Source organism: Mixophyes fleayi, chromosome 5 (assembly GCF_038048845.1).
Source record: "Mixophyes fleayi isolate aMixFle1 chromosome 5, aMixFle1.hap1, whole genome shotgun sequence".
Taxonomy (NCBI): Eukaryota; Metazoa; Chordata; class Amphibia; order Anura; family Limnodynastidae; genus Mixophyes; species Mixophyes fleayi.
The window spans coordinates 110,735,338-110,760,082 of record NC_134406.1 but is presented as its reverse complement, the minus strand read 5'-3'; the positions used below and the strand labels follow the sequence as shown (position 1 = coordinate 110,760,082).

Below are 24,745 nucleotides of genomic sequence, written 5' to 3'. Positions count from 1 at the left end.
ACCTTAACTCAATTCACTTCTCATCTTCACTAAAACAATTATTGTCTCCTATGTCCGCATTGTCCTGCCCTAATTAGGCCGCATATTTCTACATCAAAAAACTTACTTCAGCTGTAGACCATGCAGCTCCAGATACTGCATACAGTCTCCAACGATCCAAAACTCCAACCATGGCACACCAAACAGACCCGCTACCTGCAAAAAGCACTGCAGAGTGCCACTGAAGGAAATCTTGTTCCTATCCTGATTTTCTCACTATAAATTCGTCCTTTCATCTTGCAGCACTGCCCTTTCAATTGCCAAACATTTATCAAATCTCTAATATCCACCCAGTCTTCTAACTCACATTGCCACTTCGACTCCAATCGACAAGATATTTCCTCATGCCAAATTTCACACACTCCACCCACCATACCCACCTTCACCTATACTCCACAATCCACCCTTAATTCATTCTATCCAGTAATTGAAGACTAAGGGCTAGATTTACTAGCTGCGGGTTTGAAAAAGTGGGGATGTTGCCTATAGCAACCAATCAGATTTTAGCTTTCATTTATTTAGTACCTTCTACAAAATTACAACTAGAATCTGATTGGTTGCTATAGGCAACATCTCCACTTTTTCAAACCCGCAGTTTAGTAAATCTAGCCCTAAGTGTCTACATTCATCTCCTCATCTCACCCTACAACCTGTCCACCCTATTGTATCCCAACTTCTCCACTTACTCTCCTCCACTGCATACCCACGTCTAACTCACCTTTTCAACCTGTCTCTCTCCACTGGCACATTTCCATCCTCCTATAAACATGCTCTCATATCACAAATTCTAAAGAAACCATCTCTCGATTCAGTCTCTCTCTCTAACTACCACCCTATTTCTCTCCTCCTCTTTGCCTCCAAACTACTTGAGCGATTAGTGTACAAATGCCTCCCTCACTTTCTCTCCTCGCACTAAATTCTTGACTCTCTGCAATCAGCCTTCTGTCCCCAACATTTCACTAAAACTGCTCTCACGAGTGATCGATGTTCAACTTGCTGTGAAGTCTGAAGTCATTCTCCATACTCCATTTTCCCAGACCTTTCTGCTGCTTTTGACACTTTTGATCACCCTCTTCTCCTACACTGCCTTCTCTCCTTTGACCTTCATGACCGTTTTTTCCTGGTTCACTTCCTACCTATTGAACCGCTCCTTTAGTGTTTCTGCCTCTGGTACTTCCTCTGCTCCACTCTCACTAAATGTTGGGGTCCCACAAGGCTCTGTTGTTGGTCCTTTACTTTTTTTCATTGTACACCTCTTCTCTTGGGGCACTAATTCACTCATTCGGCCTCCAGTACCACCTCTATGCTTATGACGCCCAAATCTATTTCTCTTCCCCTAACCTCTCCCTTTCTGTACTATCTTGTGTAACCAACTGTCTGTCAGCTATCTCCACATGGATGTCCCAACGCCACCTAAAGCAGAGCTTATTCTCTTCCCTCCTCCCACAAATCTCCCTCACTGTCAATAATACCACAATTTCCTCAGTCTCTCAAGCCTGCTGCCTTGGTATCACACTTGACTCCACCCTCTGCTTTATGTCTCACATCCAGACTCTTTCCCAGTTCTGTCGATTCCACCTTACAAACATTACCAAAATACACCTTTTGGTTATTCAACATGCTACCAAAGCTCTTATCCATTCTCTCATCATCTCCCACATAAACTCACTTTTACCTACAAAGCCCTCAACAACACTTTCCCATCATCCATCTCAAATCTCATATCAAAATACTCACCTTTTTTCCCTCAAAATTCTACACACATTACCCCATAATGACAACGTGAAAACGTTTTTTTTGAGATTTTTGCAAATTTATTAAAAATAAAAAACTAAGAAATCACATGTACTTAAGTATTTGCCATGAAGCTCAAAATTGAGCTCAGGTGCATCCTGTTTCCACTGATTCATCCTTGAGATGTTCCTACAGCTTAATTGGAGTCCACCTGTGGTAAATTGGACATTATTTGCAGAGGCATACAACTGTCTATATAAGGTCTCACTTGACAGTGCATGTCCAAGCACAAACCAAGCATAAAGTCAAAGGAATTGTCTGTAGACCTCCGAGACAGGATTGTTTTGAGACACAAATCTGGGGAAGGGTACAGAAAAGTATCTGCTTCTTTGAAGGTCCCAATGAGCACAGTGGCCTCCATCATCCGTAAATTAAAGAAGTTCGGAACCACCAGCTGGCCGGCCGTCTAAACTGAGTGATCAGGGAAGAAGGGCCCTAGTCAGGGAGGCGAGTAAGAACCCGATGGTCACTCCATCAGAGCTACAGCATTCCTCTGTGGAGAGAGGAGAACCTTCCAGAAGGAAAACCATCTCTGCAGCAATCCATCAATCAGGCCTGTATGGTAGAGTGGCCAGACGGAAGCCACTCCTTAGTAAAAAGCGCATGGCAGCCCATCTGAAGTTTGCCAAAATGCACCTGAAGGACACTCTGACCATGAGAAACAAAATTCTCTGGTCTGATGACTCTTTGGCGTGAATGCACGGCGTCATGTTTGGAGGAAACCAGGCACCGCTCATCACCAGGCCAATACCATCCCTACAGTGAAGCATGCTGGTGGCGACTTCATGCTGTGGGGATGGTTTTTCAGTGGCAGGAATTGGGAGACTAGTCAGCAGGACAACGACCCTAAGCACACAGCCAAGATATCAAAGGAGTGGCTTCAGGACAACTCTGTGAATGTCCTTTAGTGACCCTGCCAGAGCTCGGGACTTGAATCCGATTGAACATCTCTGGAGAGATCTGAAAATGGCTGTGCATGGACGCTTCCTATCCAACCTGATGGAGCTTGAGAGGTACTGTAAAGAGGAAGGGGAGCGAAACTGCCCAAAGATAGGTGTGCCAAGCTTGTGGCGTCATATTCAAAAAGACTTGAGGCTGTAAATTGCTGCCAAAGATGCATCAGCAAAGTCTGTAAATACTTATGTGCATGTGATTTCTTAGTTTTTTATTTTTAATAAATTTGCAAAAATCTAAAATAAAAAAAATTCACGCTGTCATTATGGGGTATTGTGTGTTGAATTTTGAGGGAAAAAAGGAATTTATTACATTTTGGAATAAGGCTGTAACATAGCAAAATGTGGAAAAAGTGAAACAAAATGAATACTTTCCGGATGCACTGTACGTACACTAACAAATCTAGACTTATTTAATGCTGTTCTAGAGGGTGGCATGTTTTGACTTGCAACTAGAGCAAACATTATTGTTATCCCAAAACCTGGATGTAGCCCAGCTCTCTGCAGCAGCTTTAGACCCATATCTGTACAAAATGTTGACTTAAAGGTACACAAAATAATTGGCTACCCACTTAAATCTGATTCCCCACATCATCATAGCTCATCATTTATGAATCCAACTCTGATAAAAAAAAAGTTGACTTTTAGATGGCTAGCCTGGTAAAACTAAGTACCTTGGAATAATCCTTGTTAAGCATTATAAGCAGCTTTTGCAAGCAAACTTTCCACAGTTATTTGCAAAATTAAATTTCTTAATCATCCACTTCTACCATTGGGTTATATGAGGGCACATTGAGTTGGCACTTAGTTAAAACTAAACTTGCTGCTGACTCCTCCCCTCTGCGACCCCTGCTATCCTTAGTTTAGTTTAATTTCCCAAGAAGTTGGGTTGCTTTAGTACTGCTCTGCAGTACTTGCTGCCAGCTACTTTAGTCTTATTTTATTTTTTCCCGTGGATGTATTCTAGTATTGGGGAGATGTAAGTGCTGCCGGACAGCGCTTATATCTGTAGCTCGGGAGACGGAGACATTCTCTTTTTTCCTAAAGTTTTTCCTGAAGTATCACAGGAGTAGGGGGACCCGCTCTTTAGCATAGTTACAGCGAGCGAGCGCTGTATTCACTGTTGCTCGCTGAGCATCGCGGTTAGGCCGGGAGAAGTGAATGGTTGAACTATGTTGGGAGTGAGGTCACAGAGACTCCCCCCCCTCACATGTTGGAAAAGGATCAGGGGACCCTAATGAAAGGAACCTCGCTGAAACGATCATTGGGCAGGGCATACTATTGTGTTGCATCTTACTATTTTGTATTTCTCTTATTGCTGGTCTGTTCATTTATTCAACAGCTATGGATTTTGCTCTTTGAATTATGGACTATGCAGAGCTTTTAAATTTTTGGTTCATTTTGAATTGAGCACACCCTCGTGTCTAATATAAATATATATATATATATATATATATATATATATATATATATATATAATTATACACACTTGGCTTTAACTGAGTTTCTGGGTTCTCTCTCTGTTTGGGGCATTAGCTGGGGTCAAAATAAGAAATTGTACTATCTATCTGCTCTATTGTGTGTCTGCCTGTTTTTCTGATTTTTTTTTCCTTAAAAAAAAAAATAGAAGGATTATATATAATTCTTTCCTTATGTGTGACAAAGGGAAAAGCGCACGGGTTAAATGTTATACCTGTTCAAAGAGAGCTGCCAAACTTCCTGTGAGTCAGCAGGATCAGGGGGCCTATTTGTGCGCAGGGTGAAGTAGAGGCTAGTGAAGTGCTTTGCGTTCTAGCTGGTCCATTGTGCAATATGATGTAGCACATGCCCTTGTGTTTCAAACTCCCATTATCCTATAGATTGTAAGCTTGCGAGCAGGGTTCTCTTACCTCTCTGTCTGTATGTTTTACCCAGTATTGTCTTATGAATGTTTGTTCCCAATTGTAAAGCGCTACGGAATCTGCTGGCGCTATATAAACAAACGTTGATGATGATGATGATGAAGTGCAGGCACTGGGGAATGCCACGGTGATAGTAGAGGAACCAGTGTGGGTCTCCTCGCTGGCACAGTCAGTGTTGATGCTAGCTCAGCTTATCAACAGACAAGCAGACTCTGCAATCATGGCTGTATGTACTCCTACAGGTTTACGCTTCAATTGCCTCGGCAGAGGCTATGGCGACAGTTACGGAGGTGGCTGGGGGAGACATGGCTCAGATGTCTTCCCTATTTCCCTCAGTGTTCTCAAGGGGAACCACCTGGTTCTCTTCCCTGGGAAAGCTGTTAGACCGCTTGAATAGGTTTCTAGATTCGCCTAGGATTTTGGCACCTAGGCTCAAGCGGCAACGATCCTTACACATTTTTGTCACTGCCTGATTCTTCTGTCCAGGGGCTGTTTAAACTAAAAAAGCCCAAGACAGTGTGTTTTGCTCCCTCTGCAGAGCTCACGGATATAGCAGAATCTGCTCGTAAGCAACCGGATAGAAAATTTTCCATTCCTTGTAGGTTTGCTCATCTCTATCCTTTGCCAGAATATGAAGCGGCACACTGGTAACAGGTACCCCGAAGTGGACACTCCAGTGGCCCGTCATACAACCTTGCAGGTTTCGAGCTCAGCGGTCCTCCAGGACCACCGCAGACTGATAGGTAGAGGGTTGTCTCAAGATTATTTTTTCCGCTGCTGGTACCTCATTTAGACACATGTTTTTCTTCTGCATGGGTTGCTAGCACTATGGAATCTTGGGCAGAATAACTGGCTGCAGGCTTGCAAGATCCAGAGCTACTTCCTTTAGCTCTGCACTTGAAGCATCTGCATTCTGAACCGCTTCAGATAAATAGCTTCTGTTCATCTCTTCCGCAGTATGTGTTGCAGGGGTAACGGCCAGGAGAATCGTCTGACTTCGGTCCTGGGACGCAGACGTGGAGTCCAAGCAGACTCTGGAAGCCCTGCCTTGTTCCGAGTTGGTGCTCTTTGCCCAGAACTGAATAACATGATTAGTCAGGCGACTGGGAGGAAAAGTACTTTTCTTCCAATGAATGTCTCCAGATGGCGGACTCCTAGGTTTGGCTCCCTTCAGAGATCCTTTCGTTGGAACCCGGTCTCCAGAGGTCAATCCTCCAAAGGGGGCAGGCCTTTTGCACTCTCTGTGCAAGTCTGCTCACAGTCCTTCCAGATGTTTGAACTTTTCTCCAGGGGGTGTTGCGAGTTCAACCACCAATTGTTTTACCTCTAGGTTTTAAATTTGGTATTGGAGATTCTTCAGAAGTCTCCTTTTGAACCTCTGAGTTCGACTGATTTGAGGCTATTAACATGGAAAGTGTTGTTTTTGCTGACCATAGCTGCTGCGCGTAGGGTGTCCGAACTGAGTACTTTGTCCTGTAGGGCTCCTTATTTGGTGTTCTATGAAGATAGGACAGTCCTTAGGACTGTTCCTTCCCTCTTACCTCTTGTTTCAGGATTCCATATTAATCAGGACATTGTGGTCCCGGCTTTTAGGGAAGGAGTGTTCTCTTTGGGCTTTCTTCTCCTGCATCCTTAGATGAGGTTAGGGCCTTGCGAGTTTATGTCAATAGAACTTTGTCTTGTAGATAGATTGATTCCCTCTTTGTTTTTTATGATTCCCAGAAGAGTGGCTGGCCAGCCTCCAAGCAGACTATTGCTCGTTAGATTAAGTCCATGATTAGGCATGCTTATGTGAGCTCGAACTGACCTGTGCCAGGAAGGAATACTGCTCATTCCATTTGTTCAGTGGGAGTCTCTTGGGCCGTGCGCCATGGCGCTTCTGCAGATCAGCTTTGCCAGGCGGCCACCTGGTCCTCTGTCACCAAGTTCTATCACTGGTTAATGTTTTTGCATCTTCTGACCCAGAGTTTGGCCCCAGTTTCTTGCGGGACGGGCTATTCCTTAGGGGGCTACTTTGGAAAGTCCCTATGGTAGCAGTGTCCCCCAGAGTGGATGATTGAGAAAAGAAGATTTATGTACTTATGTTAAATCTCTTTCTCTGATTCCATCTGGGGGACACTGCGTTCCCTTTCTTTTGCTCTTCTGCTTTGTGGTCTTGGTTGTTTGGTCTTCTCTCTTTTGGCTTTAGTCATGCACTGAGGCTAGCAGGGGTTGCAGAGGGGAGGAGTCAGCAACAAGTTTAGTTTTAACTATTTAAGTGCCAATTCCAAGCACCCTCATACAACCCCATGGTAGCAGTATTCCCCAGATGGATTCAGAGAAAGAGAGATTTAACATAAGTACATACATTTTCTTTTGACCTCGCTACTTGGATAGGCTCGTATTAATGCTCTACCAAGGTTACTTTATTTATTCCCAGCCCTCCCCATTTGAGTTCCCCCAACACAAAAGCTCATCCTGTTATTTCCTTATCACTTAAGAATCACGCCAACATTATTTAGCGCCTTCCCTGTCCCCCTATAGTTCTAATTTGGTACAGTTCCCTTTGTCCAGGTAGGAACAAACAAACATTTGAGCTTTGCTTGGTCATATGTGACTTTAGTCCCAACTTTGGGTTAATTTCATAGCTAGAATCCTTATTCCCAATTAGTTTTATTTAATTTTATGCCGTCAATTATAATTAAGAAGTAATGTTCCTTTTCAATCTGTCACAATAAGAAGCACTACACTACTGTCTACAGTTCCCACAATTATTATTGAAACACGAACTGTATTCAAATTGATGATCTATATCAAAACTGTAGTTTTACCACACAGAGAAATTAGATTTATGTAGACTCTAAAGTTTGCATTGATTGGAGTTCATAAAATACAGTAAAGTCCAATGCAAATAAATGCAATATATTTGTGGCCTATCTGGTTATTGGGGATAGATTTGAATATTATTTTTTTGTTGATTTTATAAGACAGATGGATTTAACTACTATTTTGTGGAATGGTGAACCCTTCCAATATAACACAAGGAGATCAGTCCTTATGTAGATTATTTTAACAGATTCACAAATCTGTATATTCTATAAATGGTAATTGAGCTTCTCATGGGAGAAAGTATAGGCTCACTGAGATTAGGGAAAAATCACAAAGTGAAGACAGGACACAGAGGAAATATATATATAAAAAGCACATCACGACCTACAAAAATAAGACTAATAACGGCAGGGGTAGCAAAAAGATATATATATATATATATATATATATATATATATATATATATATATATATATATAATGTGTGTTTATTTCCCCTAAAAGATCATGGCCTCTAAAACTAAATGAGTTGAAGAGGAGGATTACCCCTGTGAGTCAGATCACGCAACTGGTTAAAACCAATCTGTTTTGAAAGAAGGCCTTGTAGGTTACCTCTATTACATCACAATAGCATGTGTGTTAGCAATTCTTCCCTCACTATTTCTTACAAATTAAATATTGCCATCGCGACTCCCATCCAATTTCATCTTACTTTAATTCATTTCATAATATATTTACATGTAATTTATGATGTTTTCCTTAACCTTGTTTCCAGTTGTTGCTATACATTCCTGTTCCATTAATGGAAAATACTTTGATTGGATTCTTGTCTCTAGAAGAAGCTGCTTCCGAGCAGGTGTACGATATTATGTTAGAGGTATAGTAAAAATGTCTGTTTTTGCCACTCTCTTAATATGAATGTAAATAATGCATTACAGAACCCCACAAAGGGAGCTCTGGCAACAAGTCCTTTCCGCCACCCTCTTACAAATTGGGCATTGTTCTTCATTAATCATTAGGTCACACGTCTTTTGTCAGAAATTTTTGATGATCTCCCAAAAAAGTGACTTTTTGCAGTGTATGTTAGCACATTACAGTGTATCACAGTATCAGATATTGGTTAACTATTTAAATTATGTTACTTGCTGTAAGCATAACCATTTCTAACAGGACCCAGGAGTAGTATAAAACCTGTAGCAGTCAGTCCTGAGTCGAGGTTATGCGGGTCATATGGCTTGTCATCACTTTTTTGTTTAAACCACTGTACTTTCCAAAGGGCCCTGGGATGGGGGTAAATGTGCTAAGGTGCTGTAAGTAACATTCATGTAAAAATAAATATATATTTAATGTGGCAATTGTAATGAAATTTACACCAAATGTCAGCAACAACCCTTGCAATCCACAAATGAAAAGAAATCAAACCATAGATGTTCATAATTTAAGTTGTGTAATTATGTGAAATGACGCAGGGAAAAAGTATTGAACAAGCTTCCTGAAATGTATTTAATACTTTTAAAAAAATACTTTGTTGGTAATGACAGCTTCAAGGCACCTCCTGTATGGAGAAACTAGTCGCATGCATTGCTCAGGTGTGATTTTGCCCCATTCTTCAACGCAAATAGATATTTGCTTTATGCAATTCCCTGTCTATTAGAATTTAGAAAAATACTTTGGCCAAAATGATTGTAGGAATTCTGAAGGGTCCATTGCATATGTCTACCTGTATTCATTTCTATTTGTTACAAATACATGCAGTTTCTAAATCATTCAAGAATGATATTTAAATATGCCACCATAAATATTAACACTGAGTGAGAATGCAATTCTTGCTACTGATTGGGTATATTGATATTGACATCATTGAAAATCTGGCACAAACGTATTACAAAACATATAGAGTATATGTAATATGATCCATAAGTTTACTGCTTATTTTTTGGAGGGGGTTGTTTTGTTGTGGGGATTTTTTTAGTTTCCTTTGAACATTAGCTTTTAAGGGTTTACCCATTTTAATAAAAATAATGCTAATATGTAACTACCTTCATAGAGAGTAGAATTAATATTTAACCTTGGTTTAAAGTGGCATTGACTCAAAAGGGCTGCCATTAAATGGCATTACCTAGAAGTCCATCTTCCTTTTTTTGTGGAAATCTTAACTCTTATAATCTCAGTGATCCTTTTCTATCAATAATTTAACCTTTTTTTGGACACACTAGTAATGACTATGAAGTCTGTGCACAGTAGATCACACAGCCTTTTCTTCCAAATTCCATCATGTTGAGCATTATGTGCTAATCTGCATTTCCTGGCTTACTGAAATGCACTATACTGTGATGGCACAATGGTAACCTATTATATTTCATTTATTTAAGTATGGCATATCATATGTGCTCTCCCTCAAATAGAGTTGTCCAAACAGCTGCAGTTGACCCATCTCAGTCAGATTTGAAATACTCACACTAGCAAAGACAATAATCCGCACAGGGTTAGGACTTTACTTCATCCCTATATTGTCATTAATTAATTGATATAGGTGAGGGGGTGCTCTTCCCTCTAACAAGCATTAAGGAAGGGGGAAAAGAAATGGACATTGACCTCCTGGACTGAACTGATGCTATTGAATATTTTTTGCCTATGATAGCCATAATGTTTGAGATATACATTTTGAAATGCTTTTGATGCAGAAGTTATTTGATTGCTCATGAAGGTGTCCATTCTAAGGCGGTATTTCTGTAGCCTCTGGATATTCTACTTGGTATTAGTGGATCGGATGGGTGTGGTACGCTGGAGGAGTAATATTGTGAAGATGTGGGCTGGGGGCTTCCCTTGCTTTAAGGGTCACGGTCTCCCTGTCCTCTCATAGCATATACTAGTGTTTCCATAAATACGTGGGGATAGCTGTATAGGTTGTTTGAGGGAATGTGAGGTAGTTGTAGTGGGATCCAGGTATGTCTTATTTGGGGATGGATTAATGGAGAAGGGGGTTGTTTGGATAGGGTAGGGAGTGTTAGGTTCATTAGAGTTCAATGCAGTGTCAAATGTGTTCTTCTTTTTTTATGCAAATTCTTTCAGTTGGTGAGGTTAACTGATTTGGTATATGTTAATGCGACTGACTGGTGGCTGGGTGTCTGCCTGTGTCTGAGGGGGTGGTTTTCTATGTGGAAATGTCTCATGTGTATTCCCTGGTGTTATGGCGAATGGGAAGGTGAATAGGGGGTTAATTAAATTTTTACCTGGAATGTTTGTGGCCTAAATAAAAAAATAAAAAGATCTTTGGTCATATTCCAATTAAAAAAAGTATTAGGCAGATGTTATATGCCTCACTGAGACTCATCTAGTGGGAGGTACACTGTTGGCTCTTAAGAAATCGTGGGTTGGATGGGCTTATCTTGCTACTCAGTGTCATTCCAGGGGGGTATCTCTCCTTATAAATTTTGAAAATTTTGTTTTGGAAGAGGTGGAATCCGACCTATTAGGTACATACATTTTTTTTGAGAGGTATTTTTGATTCTACTAGTATAAATTTATTGGCAGTCTATGTCCCGCCCCCTTATAGTGGTGAAGTCTTAAAAGAATGCAGTGACTTCATCTCTCCATCTTCTGATACTCCTGTGATTTGTTGGGGGGATTTTAATAATGTGTTGGATTCTAATGTTGACAGGTGGAGGGAGGCGGGAAATACTACGCATGTTGGAAAGTCGAAGTTTGCTGATCTGGTGGAAGAGATGGGCTTGGTGGACGTGTGGCGTCTGAGGCATCAGGCAGAAATTTGTTTCTCTTGTTACTCTACTTCGTATTATGGCTTTTCCCGAATTGATTTGGGACTTATATCAAAGGGGCTGCTGACCGCTGACTCGGATGTTGCATATTTACCGAGAGGGATTTCGGACCATTCTCCTTTAGTACTAACTTTAAAACTTAATGCCTCTCGAGGCCAAATATTTTGGAGACTTAACCCCTTTTGATTGACGTTATTGAAGGATGGGGACACATTAGAGTCTCAATGGTTGGGTTATTTTGCTATTAATGTGCATTCGGCTGCTCCACCTTTCATTTGGGATTCATTCAAGCCCTTTTTAAGAGGTTCCCTAATTAGAAGTATTGTTTTAAAAAAAGAGGCCAGGCTGCGAGGTGATATGTTAGAGAGGGAGGTTTTAGGGTTGGAGGAGGTGTATCTTTCTTCTCATATGGCATCTGACAGACAGGCTTGGTTAATGGTACAGCGAGAGTGGTCAGACCATTTGCTAGACAAATCGAGACGTAAGTTGTTATTTACTAGGCATACTCAGTATTTTGAGGCGGATAAATGTGGTAGGTTTCTGGCGTATTTGGCTACATCGGAGAGAGCGGCGACTGTAGTGGCAGGACTCACGGATCCTGTGGGTGTTGTGCATACCTTGACTGAAGAGATTAGTGAAGTTTTCTATATGTATTTTAAAGATGCATATGCATCTAGGGCTGAATATTCTGATTCCGATTTAGACTCGTACTTGGCGACTGTTTCCCTACCCGAGCTAAGTGCAGCTAGCAGGGAGAGTTTGGATTTGTCAATCACTGATGAGAAGATTGTAGCTGCGATATCCTCGTTTCCAAATGGCAGGGCTCCGGGTGTGGATGCGATCCCTATAGAATTGTACAAGAAGCATATGGGATTTTTTTGTGCTTCGTTTGCAAGAAATGTTTACAAGTTTTAGAGATTTGGGTTCTGTATCTTCGTCCATGTCTGACGCTCTTATAGTTCTCATTCCCAAAGCGGGGAAAGACCCCTTGTTTCCGGATTCATATAGACCTATATCACTGTTGACAATGGATATTAAAATATTGGCAAAGATTTTGACATCTTGTTTGAGTCGGGTGATTGGTGAGATTGTGCATTCTGACCAAACTGCTTTTATGCAGGGAAAATCTACTACTATAAATTTGCGTAGGCTTTATTGTCACCTGCAGTTGCCCCACTCGGGGGAGGAGGAGGAGGCGGTGGTGGTGTCGCTAGATGCTGCTAGGGCCTTTGATTCCATGGAGTGGAGGTATCTGTGGGCGGTGCTATTGAATTTGGGTTTGGGCCGATTTTTATCCAGTGGGTGGGATTTGTTGTATTCTTGCCCTACAGCTAGAGTCTGTGTCAACGGTTTTGTGTCTCGTCAGTTTGCCATGGGTAGAGGTACAAGACAGCGCTGCCCTCTGTCTCCCACCCTTTTTGCCTTGGCTTTAGAGCCACTGGCATGTGCTATTAGGGCACAGTCAGATATTGCTGGATTGGAAATGGGCTGCAGGATGTACACGATTGCCCTTTATGCAGATATGTTACTTTTTTGTCATATCCTAATAGATCCTTGCCTGTACTTCTTCGCGTGGTCACGGTTTTCGGTTATTATTTGGGAGTTTTGATCAACTGGGACAAATCAAGTGTGACTCCGATTAAGGGTACTTGCCCTATGGGACAAGTCTTGCAAACCCCTCTTAAATGGACCCCGGTATTCAAGTATTTGGGTATTTGGATTTCTAGTGACATTGGTCAGTATATTCAGCATAATATCCAGCCTCAGATTGACTATCTTAAGAGCCGGAATGGGGTGTGGAAGCAGCTGCCACTAACGGTCACAGGTAGGATCAATCTGGTAAAAATGATAATTCAGCTAAAGTTTTTGTATGTTTTACAGCAGTCGCCAATTTACATCCCTCATAGTATATTCCGTTCTTTTAATCGTCCCATATCATTATTGGTGTGGGCGGGCAAGAGTCAAGCTTACTACTTTGTCGTTCCTGGGGGTCTGGCTCTGCCAAACCTGCGGCTCTATTACTTTGCTTCTCAATTGGCACATATTGATGTATGGATTCGGTCGCGGGTGGGCTTGGACCTGCATGATTTTATAATCTCTGGGACAGGTTCTAGACATCTACGGATGCAGTTTCTTCTAGCTGGTAAAAGGTCTGGGGGTGATCCTCCTTTGTTGACGCAGGCCATGAGGGTGTGGCGGCTCTCGTATCGGATTGGGGGTGAATCTGTCTGTGATCCATGTACTCCACTTTGGGATAATCTGGACTTTGGGAAGCTGGTTAAGATGAGGGGAGCTGGAGCCTGGCGCATCTATAATATAGTACATATCGGGCAACTGTATGAGAATGGGATACTGTATTCTTTTGAGCAACTACAGAGATTATATGAACTACCTAGGGGTTACTTTTACACGTATCTGCAGCGAAGACATGCCTTGGCCTCACAGTTTCAGAGAGCCGCCCCGAGTTTTAGTGCAGATCCTCTGAGGGTGCAGCTGTCGAGGTTGGGCCCAAGGCGGCAAATTTCGTCTATATATTCAACTTTGTAGGAAGGATCTGGTGCGGGTGGCTTGCCAGAATTGCGACGCCGGTGGGAAGGTGATCTTGGGGAAATTGGCGATAAGGTATCGGATATTATGTTGTGCAGTCCGAACCGGGTCACTGCCTCGGTTACATTTCATCAAGTTCAGGTTTTCCTTTTGCATAGAGTGTATTTTACTCCTCTCCGGCTCTCTAAATTTAGTGGGGGTCAGTTGGTTCTGTGTCCTAAGCGTGGGAGTGAGAGGGAGGACTTTTGGCACATACTCTGGAAGTGCACATTGGTTTCCTACTTATGGAGAGAGGTGGGGGTTTGTATAAATAAACTAAAGGTGGGAGTACCTGCCATTACGCCAGGATTATGTATATTTGGTTTGGGTTTGGACAAGAACATTCATAAGCTTATTAGCTTGCTCATTAATAATATACTTATGCTGGCAAAAGTGGTTATCGCTAGGAAGTGGATGGCTCCGGAGGGCCCTAATTTGAGAAATTGGATTGATCTTGTTAATAACACAGTAGGCCATGAGAGATTTATGTACACTAGTAGGAACCTAGTTGATAAATATGAAAAGATCTGGTATAGATGGAGAACGTCCCCTTATGTTACAGAAGGATTGAGGGAGGTGGAGCTTTCTTAATGTTGTGTTTGGGGCAGGCACCCAGCCACTTTTACTATTAATGTCAGTGTTTCTTGTATCTTTTGTCAGTATTGCTGTCCTATTGCCTCTTTGCATGTTGTATTTTGGGCAGTTCGCATGGATTGTCTTTATTTTCTGAAATATAATGCATTTTGACTATGTTTTTTTATAGCTATATATGACACTGCTTGTGCCCCTGTGTGGGTTTTAGTTTGTTATTGTAGCCTAATGTTTTGGGCTTCTTTTTTGTTTGTTAAGAAAAAAAAGAAAAAAATGCAAAAAAATTTTGCTTGATTTTAAAAAAAAAAAAAAAAAAAAAAAATATCGGTCACTAAGTTACTCATGATACTCTGAAGGATTTCCCTAAGTATCCACTCCCCAGCATATATCCCAAATATACATAAGTGATATATAAATTTCCTATTCCCCTATTTATCTATATTGCAACCAGTACAATTTACAAAAATTACTTCCCTTGCAGTTAATTCACTATCAGATATAATAAGTATTAATTCAATAGTCATTAGCCATTTCTCCTAAAGGTATTACTTTTCATATGGGTCCTAAATGTGTCCCATATCAAATGAGGCATTCACCTATTATAGAAGCCCTAAGCATCATATGCCTAGTTATGCCAAAAGGAATACCTGTCCTACGGTCAATTACCTACCCCTTATGTATATCTATAAAAGGACAGCTAGCGATATTAGTCTTAAACCTAATGGACTTCAAATCTAAATCTGAAACCTAATCTGGTGCATTCGGCATTTCCATTTGTCAAACAATTGCTGGAGAGCATTAGCGGTACTACCGCTTACTGGCCCCACTTCCGGGTTGTGACGTCAATTACCCTACGTACGTGTCACTTGGTATAGCTTTATCAAAGGAGGACCAAGGTTTAATGCTGTGCTCTGGGTTCAATCATGAATGCTTTTGTCACGGGCACTAGGAGTCTTTACCCAGGGATCACCAGGTGATGGGCTTACCAGAGCGGTATAGATGGTAATATGGTACTCTGGTAGCGGGGTGATCACGGAACAGGAGACAGCAGATGATAGAGATGCTCGTGGAAAGTCTATGACTAGCAGCACTGGTAATATATAGGTAGTAGTACACGAGGAACTGAATGGACAAAGGAAACGTGAGGGTAGTCAGTGGTCTGCGGATAGCAAGTTGTACCACTGCTATGTGTAAGGATACTGGAACAGGTGACTCAGGAAACAGGGATCAGTGGTCTGCCTCTAGCAAGTTGTACCACTGAATATATATGTGAGGAATAGCACGGGGAGAGAATGCAATACAGAGGATACACGGGCACACTGAACTTGATCCCACGATGATATGCACAATATAGTAATGACTGAACAGCACTGCACAATAATACAAAGTCACAGGAACTATCCGGGCAAACGATAACACAGTCAAAGATGGCAATAGTCTCAGCGGATAGTAAACTCCAGAGGACAACAACTCAGTCCAGCAAGATATGCAATACACCAGCACAGTCAATGAGAAGTATGCATACCGTGGTTCAGGAGCAGGCTGTCAGACAGGAGTGCAGAGATACCTGAACGGCTGAAGGCCGGCAGGATGCGAAGTCCCAGGAGGGTGGAAGCGGTAATCAAGTAGGTGCAGCGCACAGGTAGGTAGACCAGCAGAGATAGAAACAAATACTCAGGAAGCAGTAGTATGTAGAACTGGACTCCTGGAGAACCCTGAAGAGTAGAGACGGTCTAGACGAGATAAAAGCAGCGAGGCGTAGATCCGATGCAGACTGGCGAGTTAACACCGGCAGGAACACTGAGAAGCACGGAGAGTGGATCAGCTGCTGCAGACACGAGTAGAACTGAGGGGTAGCAGCAAGCAGGACTCTGCAGGTACACGGAGGTAGCGGACAGAAATCAGCAGGTGCAGCCACGATGAAACACGGGAGAGTAGAGCTGAGCTGGAACTGTTGAGCACGGAGAGCAGCAGATAGGAATCAGCTGGTGCAGTCTCGATGAAACACGGGAGAGTTGAAGTGAGCTGATAACTGTAGTGCACGGAGGCAGCGGATAGGAATCAGCTAATACAGTCACGATGAAACACAGGAGAGTTGAAGTGAGCTGAAGACTGTAGTGCACGGAGGCAGCGGATAGGAATCAGCTAATACAGCCACGATGAAACACAGGAGAGTTGAAGTGGTCTGGAAACCACAGGAATCAGCTGAGCTGAATACACGAGGAAACACAGGAACACCTTCAGAGGCTCATGGGGAATGAGACTCCAAGATCAGGCCACGAGGTATGGAACTCAGGTGCTTTAAATAGGGAGTGTTGCCTGATCAGCCAATTAACTAAAAGGAACAGGTACTGAAGGTTTGAAAGGGCTGCGCATGCGCAGACCCTCAGGATGGTGGACGGCCACGGTTCCTAAACACACGGGAAGAAGCACTCAGTCTGGTGAGTGACAGCTTTTAAGAATATTATTAATAGAGGTATGTTTTATAACTAACTTTCTAATAGGATAGGAGTGCCTTTTGTCCATTTCTTTCCCTCCTTCCTTAACATTTGAAATACTGTCAGGCAGTACTAACTGTTAAGGCAGACTTGAGGTGTGAGAATATGCTAGGTTCTGTTAATAACTGGGAGGGACAGATCTTGTTGGGTTGACTATCTCCTTTTATATTCATAAATATATACAACATTAATATAGAAATACAAATACATTTTTCATGCCCAAGACTGTGCTGGTGACAAGTGAACAGAAACCAGCATACATAACTGTTTTTCACTGTAAGGCTGTGAAAATCTCTAGAAGGGAGTTGATTTGAGATTCTCTTAATTCCTTTAAATGTGCATTGAGATGCCTTTCTCATACTGGATGGTATTCTTAAGTTAACCAAGATATATACGATGCGTGCATACATTGAAAATTGTGGGTATACTATACTCAGAATACTTCACCATAAGGGCGCTTCCACTTTACTTTCAAAACCTGACTAGCAACAACACACGAATGACTGGCCCCACACACTTCTAAACAAGTTGAAAACCAATACTGTATTTATATCGTCTACCTCATATTGACTTGTGTCATTATGCAAGAATTATAATAATAATAATTATTATTATTTATGTATCGCCTTTCTCCCAATAGGGCTCTACATTGTTGCAGAGGGTGAGGCAGTCACCTTAAGTACACATCATTCCCTGCTTACAGTCTAAATTCCCTTCCACATGTACACGCACATTGGGTCCATTTTTGTTAGAAGCTAGTTAACTTACCAGTATGGTTTTGGACTGTGTCTAAGAAACCCACGCAAACATGGAGAAAACATACATTACTCCATATAGATAGGGCCATGTTGGGAATCAAACCCATGACCCAGTGATGTGAGACAGCAATGCTAACCTCTTTGTCACCATGCTGCCCACATATTATTTCTCTGAATGCTATTGAGAATGGGAAGCTTTGTGTATAGTCTAACTAGCACAATTTGTCTTTTTTTCCAGTTTCTATTTTGTTTCCATAACTATAATTGCCATAATTGTTGTGATCGAATTAGGTAATTAATTTATGTGGTCAGGAAGAATTTATTTTTACCATCTTAAATTATCAGCTGCCTCACTGTAGTTTTTGTTTTGCCTTGCTCTTGACCAGCACCCATTTGAGAGTGAAAATGAAAAAAAAAGTTGAACTTGGTAGACCTGTGTCTTATTTACAACCTCAATGACTGTAGAATAATGAATTCTTCTATTTTTATGCTTATTGTATTCTTTTTTTTATTTTAGGTATTGATTCCGAAGGCCATGCTGCAAATTTTGTAGAGACAGAGCAAATTGTGTACTGTAATGGAGGAAAAGCTTCATTCGTTCAAGTAAGTCTTGTATAAATTCTGTTTTGTCTTTCTAAGAGGCAGAAAAGAGAGAAATAAATTGACTAACCATTAGCTAATTACATGTAAATAGTTTGGCAGTCTTCCAATAAACAAATAAAACCATTGTGAAACAAAAATACACAAAAAAGTACACAAATAGTTAAGCAACTTTCAGTCTTAACAAAAATTATTATTAGATTATGGACAGTAGACAAAGTAAGTATGGGCATGAGACCAAAGCGTAGAGAGGGTCCTGCTTGTAAGAGCTTACAATCTAGTGGGAAAAAGACAGAGCTCAGACAAGAGGAGTGAGTGTGTTAAGAACCCCTCCAGCCAGTACTGCAAAACCCGGAGTCTGCTCTGAAGTCTGGTGTTCACTGTTGCCCCTAGTGGTGGAGACAGACTTGGCTGCAGACAAACAGAGGGTCGTGAGATGTGTACCGACTCAGGAGAACCCAGGAATAGAGTGTTAAGGCCGACAGCAGCGTGGGGTCCAGGCAAGAGTCGGGGCCAGCAGTAGACAACGTATCCAGAGGACAAACCAAGGTCAGGGGGCACAGGTTCAGGATCCGGGGACAGGCGTAAGATCAGGGTCACTAGCAGAGGTTCGGAATCCGGGTTCAGGCAATAGATCGGGGTCAGAAGCGCAGGTTCAAAGTCCAGGGACAGGCAAAGGTCATACACGAGTAATCAATCTCTGGTTACACACCAAACACAGGAGCAAATAGCAGGCAGCAGTACTGAAACAGGACGCTATAACCGGCAGTGAGGCTCAGTCCTCACTGCCTTAAATACTGCAATGGACCAATGGGAGCCAGACTATAATCAGCCCTAGAGGCTGTCATAACAAGGTTCAGGTGTGTGGCTGTAGGTTAGTGCGTGCGTGCCCGCCTGCTGCTAATGCCGGGACGCGGCTCAAAGAGACTGCAGCTTCCCGACCGTTGCTAGCTAGAAAACTATTACTATGAATTACAGAAGTACAAACAGAATTTCTGGTGTCATAATAAAACATAACCCATTTAATTTGCTTTATTACAGATGTTTTTTTTAAACATGTATTTACCTTTTCAAATATGTGTTTTCATGTTCCTTGTCACCTAAGGTCATTTTTAATAACTTGTAACATTGCGAAGAAATTATCTAATTGCCAACTGTTCTTTTTTGCTTGTTTTTGTTTTTTAGACTCGAGGATCAATTCCATTTTTCTGGTCACAGAGACCAAATCTGAAATACAAACCAAAGCCTCAAATCAACAATGCAGTAAACCATGTAAATAAATGTTTATCTATTACATTTGTTGTTTGCATCCTCTAACTGTACCACTGTATAAAGGTTGTGGCCTTTCTCACTGCCTCTCTTGCCGTAACCATAAAACGAACCAGAGTTTAATAAAGTTTAAATTTCTTTAATAATAATAATTTCTCTTCTTGTAGAAGTGTATTATCGCAACAGTGCCTTGATAATTAATTAGATATGCTGAGCATGCCTATAAGTGGTTGAGATGTGAATAATGTCTGCTTTCAACTAATGCTTTCAAAAACAGGTTGGATGTTTGAACTGTTTTTCATATAGAGGCGTATTATACACCTTTGTATGCAGTTAACTTGATACTCCACTGATGTGACTAATACATGTGTTATATGTGTTTTTACTTGCATTATAACATGCTTATTAAATATGTTTAGTTTTCAAATGTGCTGAAATGTGACAAATGTGCGGTAATGGTACAAGAAGATCTTGAATAAGCACAAAAATGTTTAGTGTCACATTTGTTTACATGCATTTAATTTGCATTAAGAATACAAGTAGTTTCAAATGCAAGCGGGTGTTGAAATTCACTCTAATGAAAGTTAAAAGAATGTAGACACAGTTGTGGTGTAATTTACGCCAAAATCAACCACTTTAATCTGCCATAATATAGTTTAAAACTTGTACTTAACTACTTATTAACTTAACTGTACTTAAAATATAAAGTACCTTCATTATGATGGAAAATAAGCAAAACCCATTATCTCATGGATTACCTCTACAGTACATTAGCCAGACATGCTTCAATCCATTTGTTCTTATGCCAGTTTGTCAAACAAGAAGGTAAAACATGGTTTTAGCTAATCTAATCCAATTCTGTTTGATCGGAATTTAATGGAACTGGATAACTGGTCTGGGGCCAACCCGGCCAACAAAAATTGTGTAATAAAGTGTTTTTCCATATTTAATTATTTAGTTTATTCACCTCTTGATGACATATATTTCTTGTTGAAATTTTGTAAAATTTGAATTTTAGTCCTAAGACCCAGAGTTCAGTGTTAAAGTGTGCTGTCTGTTTATGTTTCATTTACAGATGGATGGATTTCAGCGACATTTTGACTCACAGATAATTAGTTATGGGAAGCAAGTTGTAATTAACTTGGTATGTTTTAAATATTTTATTTGCTTGTTTTTAATTTGAAATGTCTTAAGCTGCTGATTATATACCTTTTTAAATACTAACATGCAAACTATTGTACTGCAATGGAAGATTTAAAATAACTGTTTTTAAACTTAAAGTACACACTTTTGAATGTATTGCCATGTTTTTATTCCACATTTTGGTTATTAAATGGATAGACAACCCTGGGGCAAATTCTTAACATAAGTAAATTGAGGAAACCTGATGAACACTTCAGAAAAAAAGTTCCATATGTGCAATCATTTTATTTTGGTTCCTTTTTTTTCAGGTTAATCAGAAAGGTTCAGAAAAACCACTGGAACAAACATTTTCACAAATGGTAACTGGCCTTGGAAATGGATTGGTTAGGTAAATGTGTCTAAACTTCTTATAGTATTTTTGTTGACCTACTTAATAGGGTTTTTAGATGTTGTGTTGTGTTTTTATTTTGTTATGAGAAGGGCAGTCAATTGTTGCAGTCACACTTAAAGAAAAAAAAAACTACTAACAAAGATGCAAAGTGCTAACATATAGTGCTTACAGAGCAGGCTACTAGTTTGCTTTTTAATGTATATTCATATAAGTATATACACTATATGGACAAAAGAATTTGGCCACACCTGTTAATTATTGAATTGAGGTGTTTCAATCAGACCTGTTGCCAGAGGTGTATAAAATCAAGCACCTAGCCATGCAGTCTCCATTTGCAAATATTTGTGATACAAATTGGGTCGTTCTGAAGAACTCTGTGACTTCAAGCGTGGTACTGTGATGGGATGCCACCTTTGCAAGAAGACAGTTTATGAAATTTCATCCCTGCTGGATATTCCACGGTCAACTGTAAGTGATGATATTAGAAAGTGAAAGCGTTTAGGAACAATTGCAACTTAGCCACGAAGTGAAAGACCACGTAAAATTACAGACCGGGTTCAATGACTGCTAAGGCACATGGTTGCATAACAGTTCCCAACAATCTGCTGATTCCATAGCTGAAGAGTTGCAAACTTCCACTGGCATTAATGTAAACGCAAAAACTGTGCGGCGGGAGCTTAATGGAATGGGTTTACTTGGCCGAGCAGCTGCATGCAAGCCTCACATCACCAATGCCAAGCATCGGATGGAGCACACCTACACTAGTGTGAAACAATGGAAACGTGTTTTGTGGAGTGACAAATTACGCTTCTCTGTTTGGCATTCAGATGAGAGAGTCTGGGTTTGGTGGATGCTGGGAGAACATTAACTGCCTGACTGCATTATGCCAACTGTGAAGTTTGGTGAAGGAGGGATAATGGCATGGGGCTGTTTATCAGGGTTTGGGCTAGGCCCCATATCTCCAGTGAAGGCTAATCTTAATGCTTCAGCATACCAAATCATTTTGGACAATGCTATGCTTCCAAATTTGTGGCAACAGTTTGGGGAAGGCCCTTTTCTATGCCAATATGACTGTGCCCCAGTGCGCAAAGCAAGGACTACAAAGACATGGTTTAATGAATTTGATGTGGAAGAACTTGACTGGTCCGCACAGAGCAGTGACCACAACCCCATCGAACACCTTTGAAATGAACTGGAATGGAGATTGCAATCCAGGCCTTCTCGTGCAACATCAGTGCCTGACCTCACAAATACTCTACGGAATGAATGGACACAAATTCCCACAGAAACACTCCAACATCTTGTGGAAAGCCTTCCAAGAAGAAAGGAAGCTGTTATCACTGCATAAGGGGGACCAACTCCATATTAAAGTATATGTATTTGAATACAATGTCATTACAGTCCCTGTTGGTGTAATGGTCAAGCGTACGAATACCTTTGTCCATATAGTGTATATATCTATCTGTGTTTGCTTGTTAGCACATCTCGTCACCGTCTAATAAATGGTGCATTTAAGCTAATAAATCCAAAGCAATAATATTAAGCCCATGAGTAAAAAACTGGGACAATGAGTATGTATACTGTCCAACATAAAATGTGCAACTGTACCTGTTTTCCTGATTTGATATGGAGTCTGTGGAAGCTATTAGTGTCTGTATCTGGAGAATACACAGTAACTTGAGAGAGATCAAAAAGCTGTAATGTACTACTTTGCTGAAATAGAAGTGCCTCCAGAGGATATCTGAGAGACAAGATTTTATCCTACCGGGCAGCCTTCTGTTTCCGGGCATCGATGTCTAGTATTAATAATGGCTGCATCTAGCACTTTGATGTACAAGCAGAGAAAACCCTTTCATGCCATCTCCAACTAACACATGAAAGAATTCACCTTCATACATGTGCTTGCAAATTGAGTGTTTAATTTAAAAAACTGATCATTGTGTGTCAGTTTAGCAGGATAGAATTACTTTTACAGGGAGGATGCTTTCTAAAATTACTTACTTAAAACCCAAACATAGAAATGTTGTCCTCTTCATTTCATGTTGCTAAATCCTCCAGTCTAAGAGAAAATTTTATCTGCCAACTAGATGAAACATGTCCCAACATTTTACATAATTTCCCAGTTTGTGGCAGTTAGACATTTGAAAATGTGTACCATGATATTTGCTTTACTCCCATATGTGACCTTAGAGCTCTGAGTGTACTAACAGATTTTCCTGAAATATAGTTTTTCTATAGGATATGCTTACTGCAAGTTGAGGTTACGGAGATAATTTAATAAAGCATCATTTTGTTCTCCACTCGACTACTAGTTTATTGACACAAACTCTTGGTTTCACCATTTTAGTGTTACACTAATAGTGTTCTCATCGTGGTAGGGGCATTTGCAGAGCTGTGTTGTGGAATTAAATGGTCATAGTTTATCTCATTAGGTGCTTATTACATTGATACATTGTCACTTTTTTCAGCATTTGCTTATTTCCTGGGTGCATGATATTTTCAGTGTTGTAAATACTGATTGTTCATGTTTAAATGACCCCTTTGTGGGGATTGAACATTACAATAAAGTGTACCATTCATCTGTTCTGTGTAAGACGGGTTTTTTTTATTTTTTCTGTTAAGTGTAGTTTTATGATGTTGTATTTGTTTTCTTTCATGCTTACTATATATTTAAGGTATCAACTGTTAGAGTTATCAGGGCCTGACTGTTCTTGTGTAGTCTAGTACCACTGGCAGGGCCCGTCTTTTTTTTTTTGTGTAGTGTAATGTAGTACAACTAGAAGGGCCCAGCTGCTCTTGTGTAATGTAGTACAACTGGCATATGGAATAAGCTACAAGGTGAAAAATAGCTTGCCCAAGCAGCCCAGGATTGGATTTGATCAGATATTTGCATTAGGCTGTTCAATTAACATTCTTGTTCACTTTATATCTGGACAGAGAACCAAAGTCCTGCAACTCAACAAATAAATTGGGGAGGGAAGTCAGGGGCGACGACAAGGTTAAGAGGACATCTTCCACAAAGAGGGAAATCTTATATTGCTTACTTTTAACCTGGATTCCCTTCACAACCAATTAACATTCTTGATGCACTTGAACTACACAGTTATGCGAGTTAGCCTTTAAGATCAGGCATCTTGTGGGAGCAGGAATTTCTCCATAGTTTGAATCAGTCGTTCTATAGAAAGCACATGAGTGGTCAACTATGCATTAAAAGAACTGTGATGCCCATACCCAGAAGTGTCATGTGACCAACCGGAAAACCTCTGTGGAGTTGTATGGTTCTCCCTGTTCAATTGGTTCTTATTGTAAACCGATAAAATCTTTGGTCACCAACGGAGGCTCTATTTAGTCAGAACAGTATTTAGGTTTGGAGATGCCCCTAGACCTTGTAAGTGAACGCTCTAAAATATACTGCCCATCAAATATGACAGCTTATATTTGGCATTGTGTGTAGGTAGACCAATATGCTTGATAATAATGCTGAATATTCATTCAATATATCAGGACTGTTTGTAAATGCCATTGGAAGATGACTACAGATGACTCTGGTAGTAACCGCTACCAAGCCTCAATGTTGTGGAAAGCGGTGGTAGTCACCAAGAATTTCCCCGACATGACAATAACGATACTCTGCTT

At 40.8% G+C, this 24,745-nt stretch overlaps 1 protein-coding gene across 1 annotated transcript in view; it reads left to right on the top strand.

Moving 5' to 3' along the window:
- SACM1L (SAC1 like phosphatidylinositide phosphatase) overlaps positions 1–24,745 on the top strand; it is a 76,900-nt gene that overhangs the window by 28,748 nt on the left and 23,407 nt on the right. The window contains exons 8-12 of the mRNA XM_075212676.1: positions 8,270–8,371; positions 18,224–18,309; positions 19,492–19,578; positions 20,651–20,719; positions 21,027–21,106. Coding sequence (XP_075068777.1) covers positions 8,270–8,371; positions 18,224–18,309; positions 19,492–19,578; positions 20,651–20,719; positions 21,027–21,106 — 424 coding nt within the window. The remainder of the gene's footprint in view (positions 1–8,269; positions 8,372–18,223; positions 18,310–19,491; positions 19,579–20,650; positions 20,720–21,026; positions 21,107–24,745) is intronic.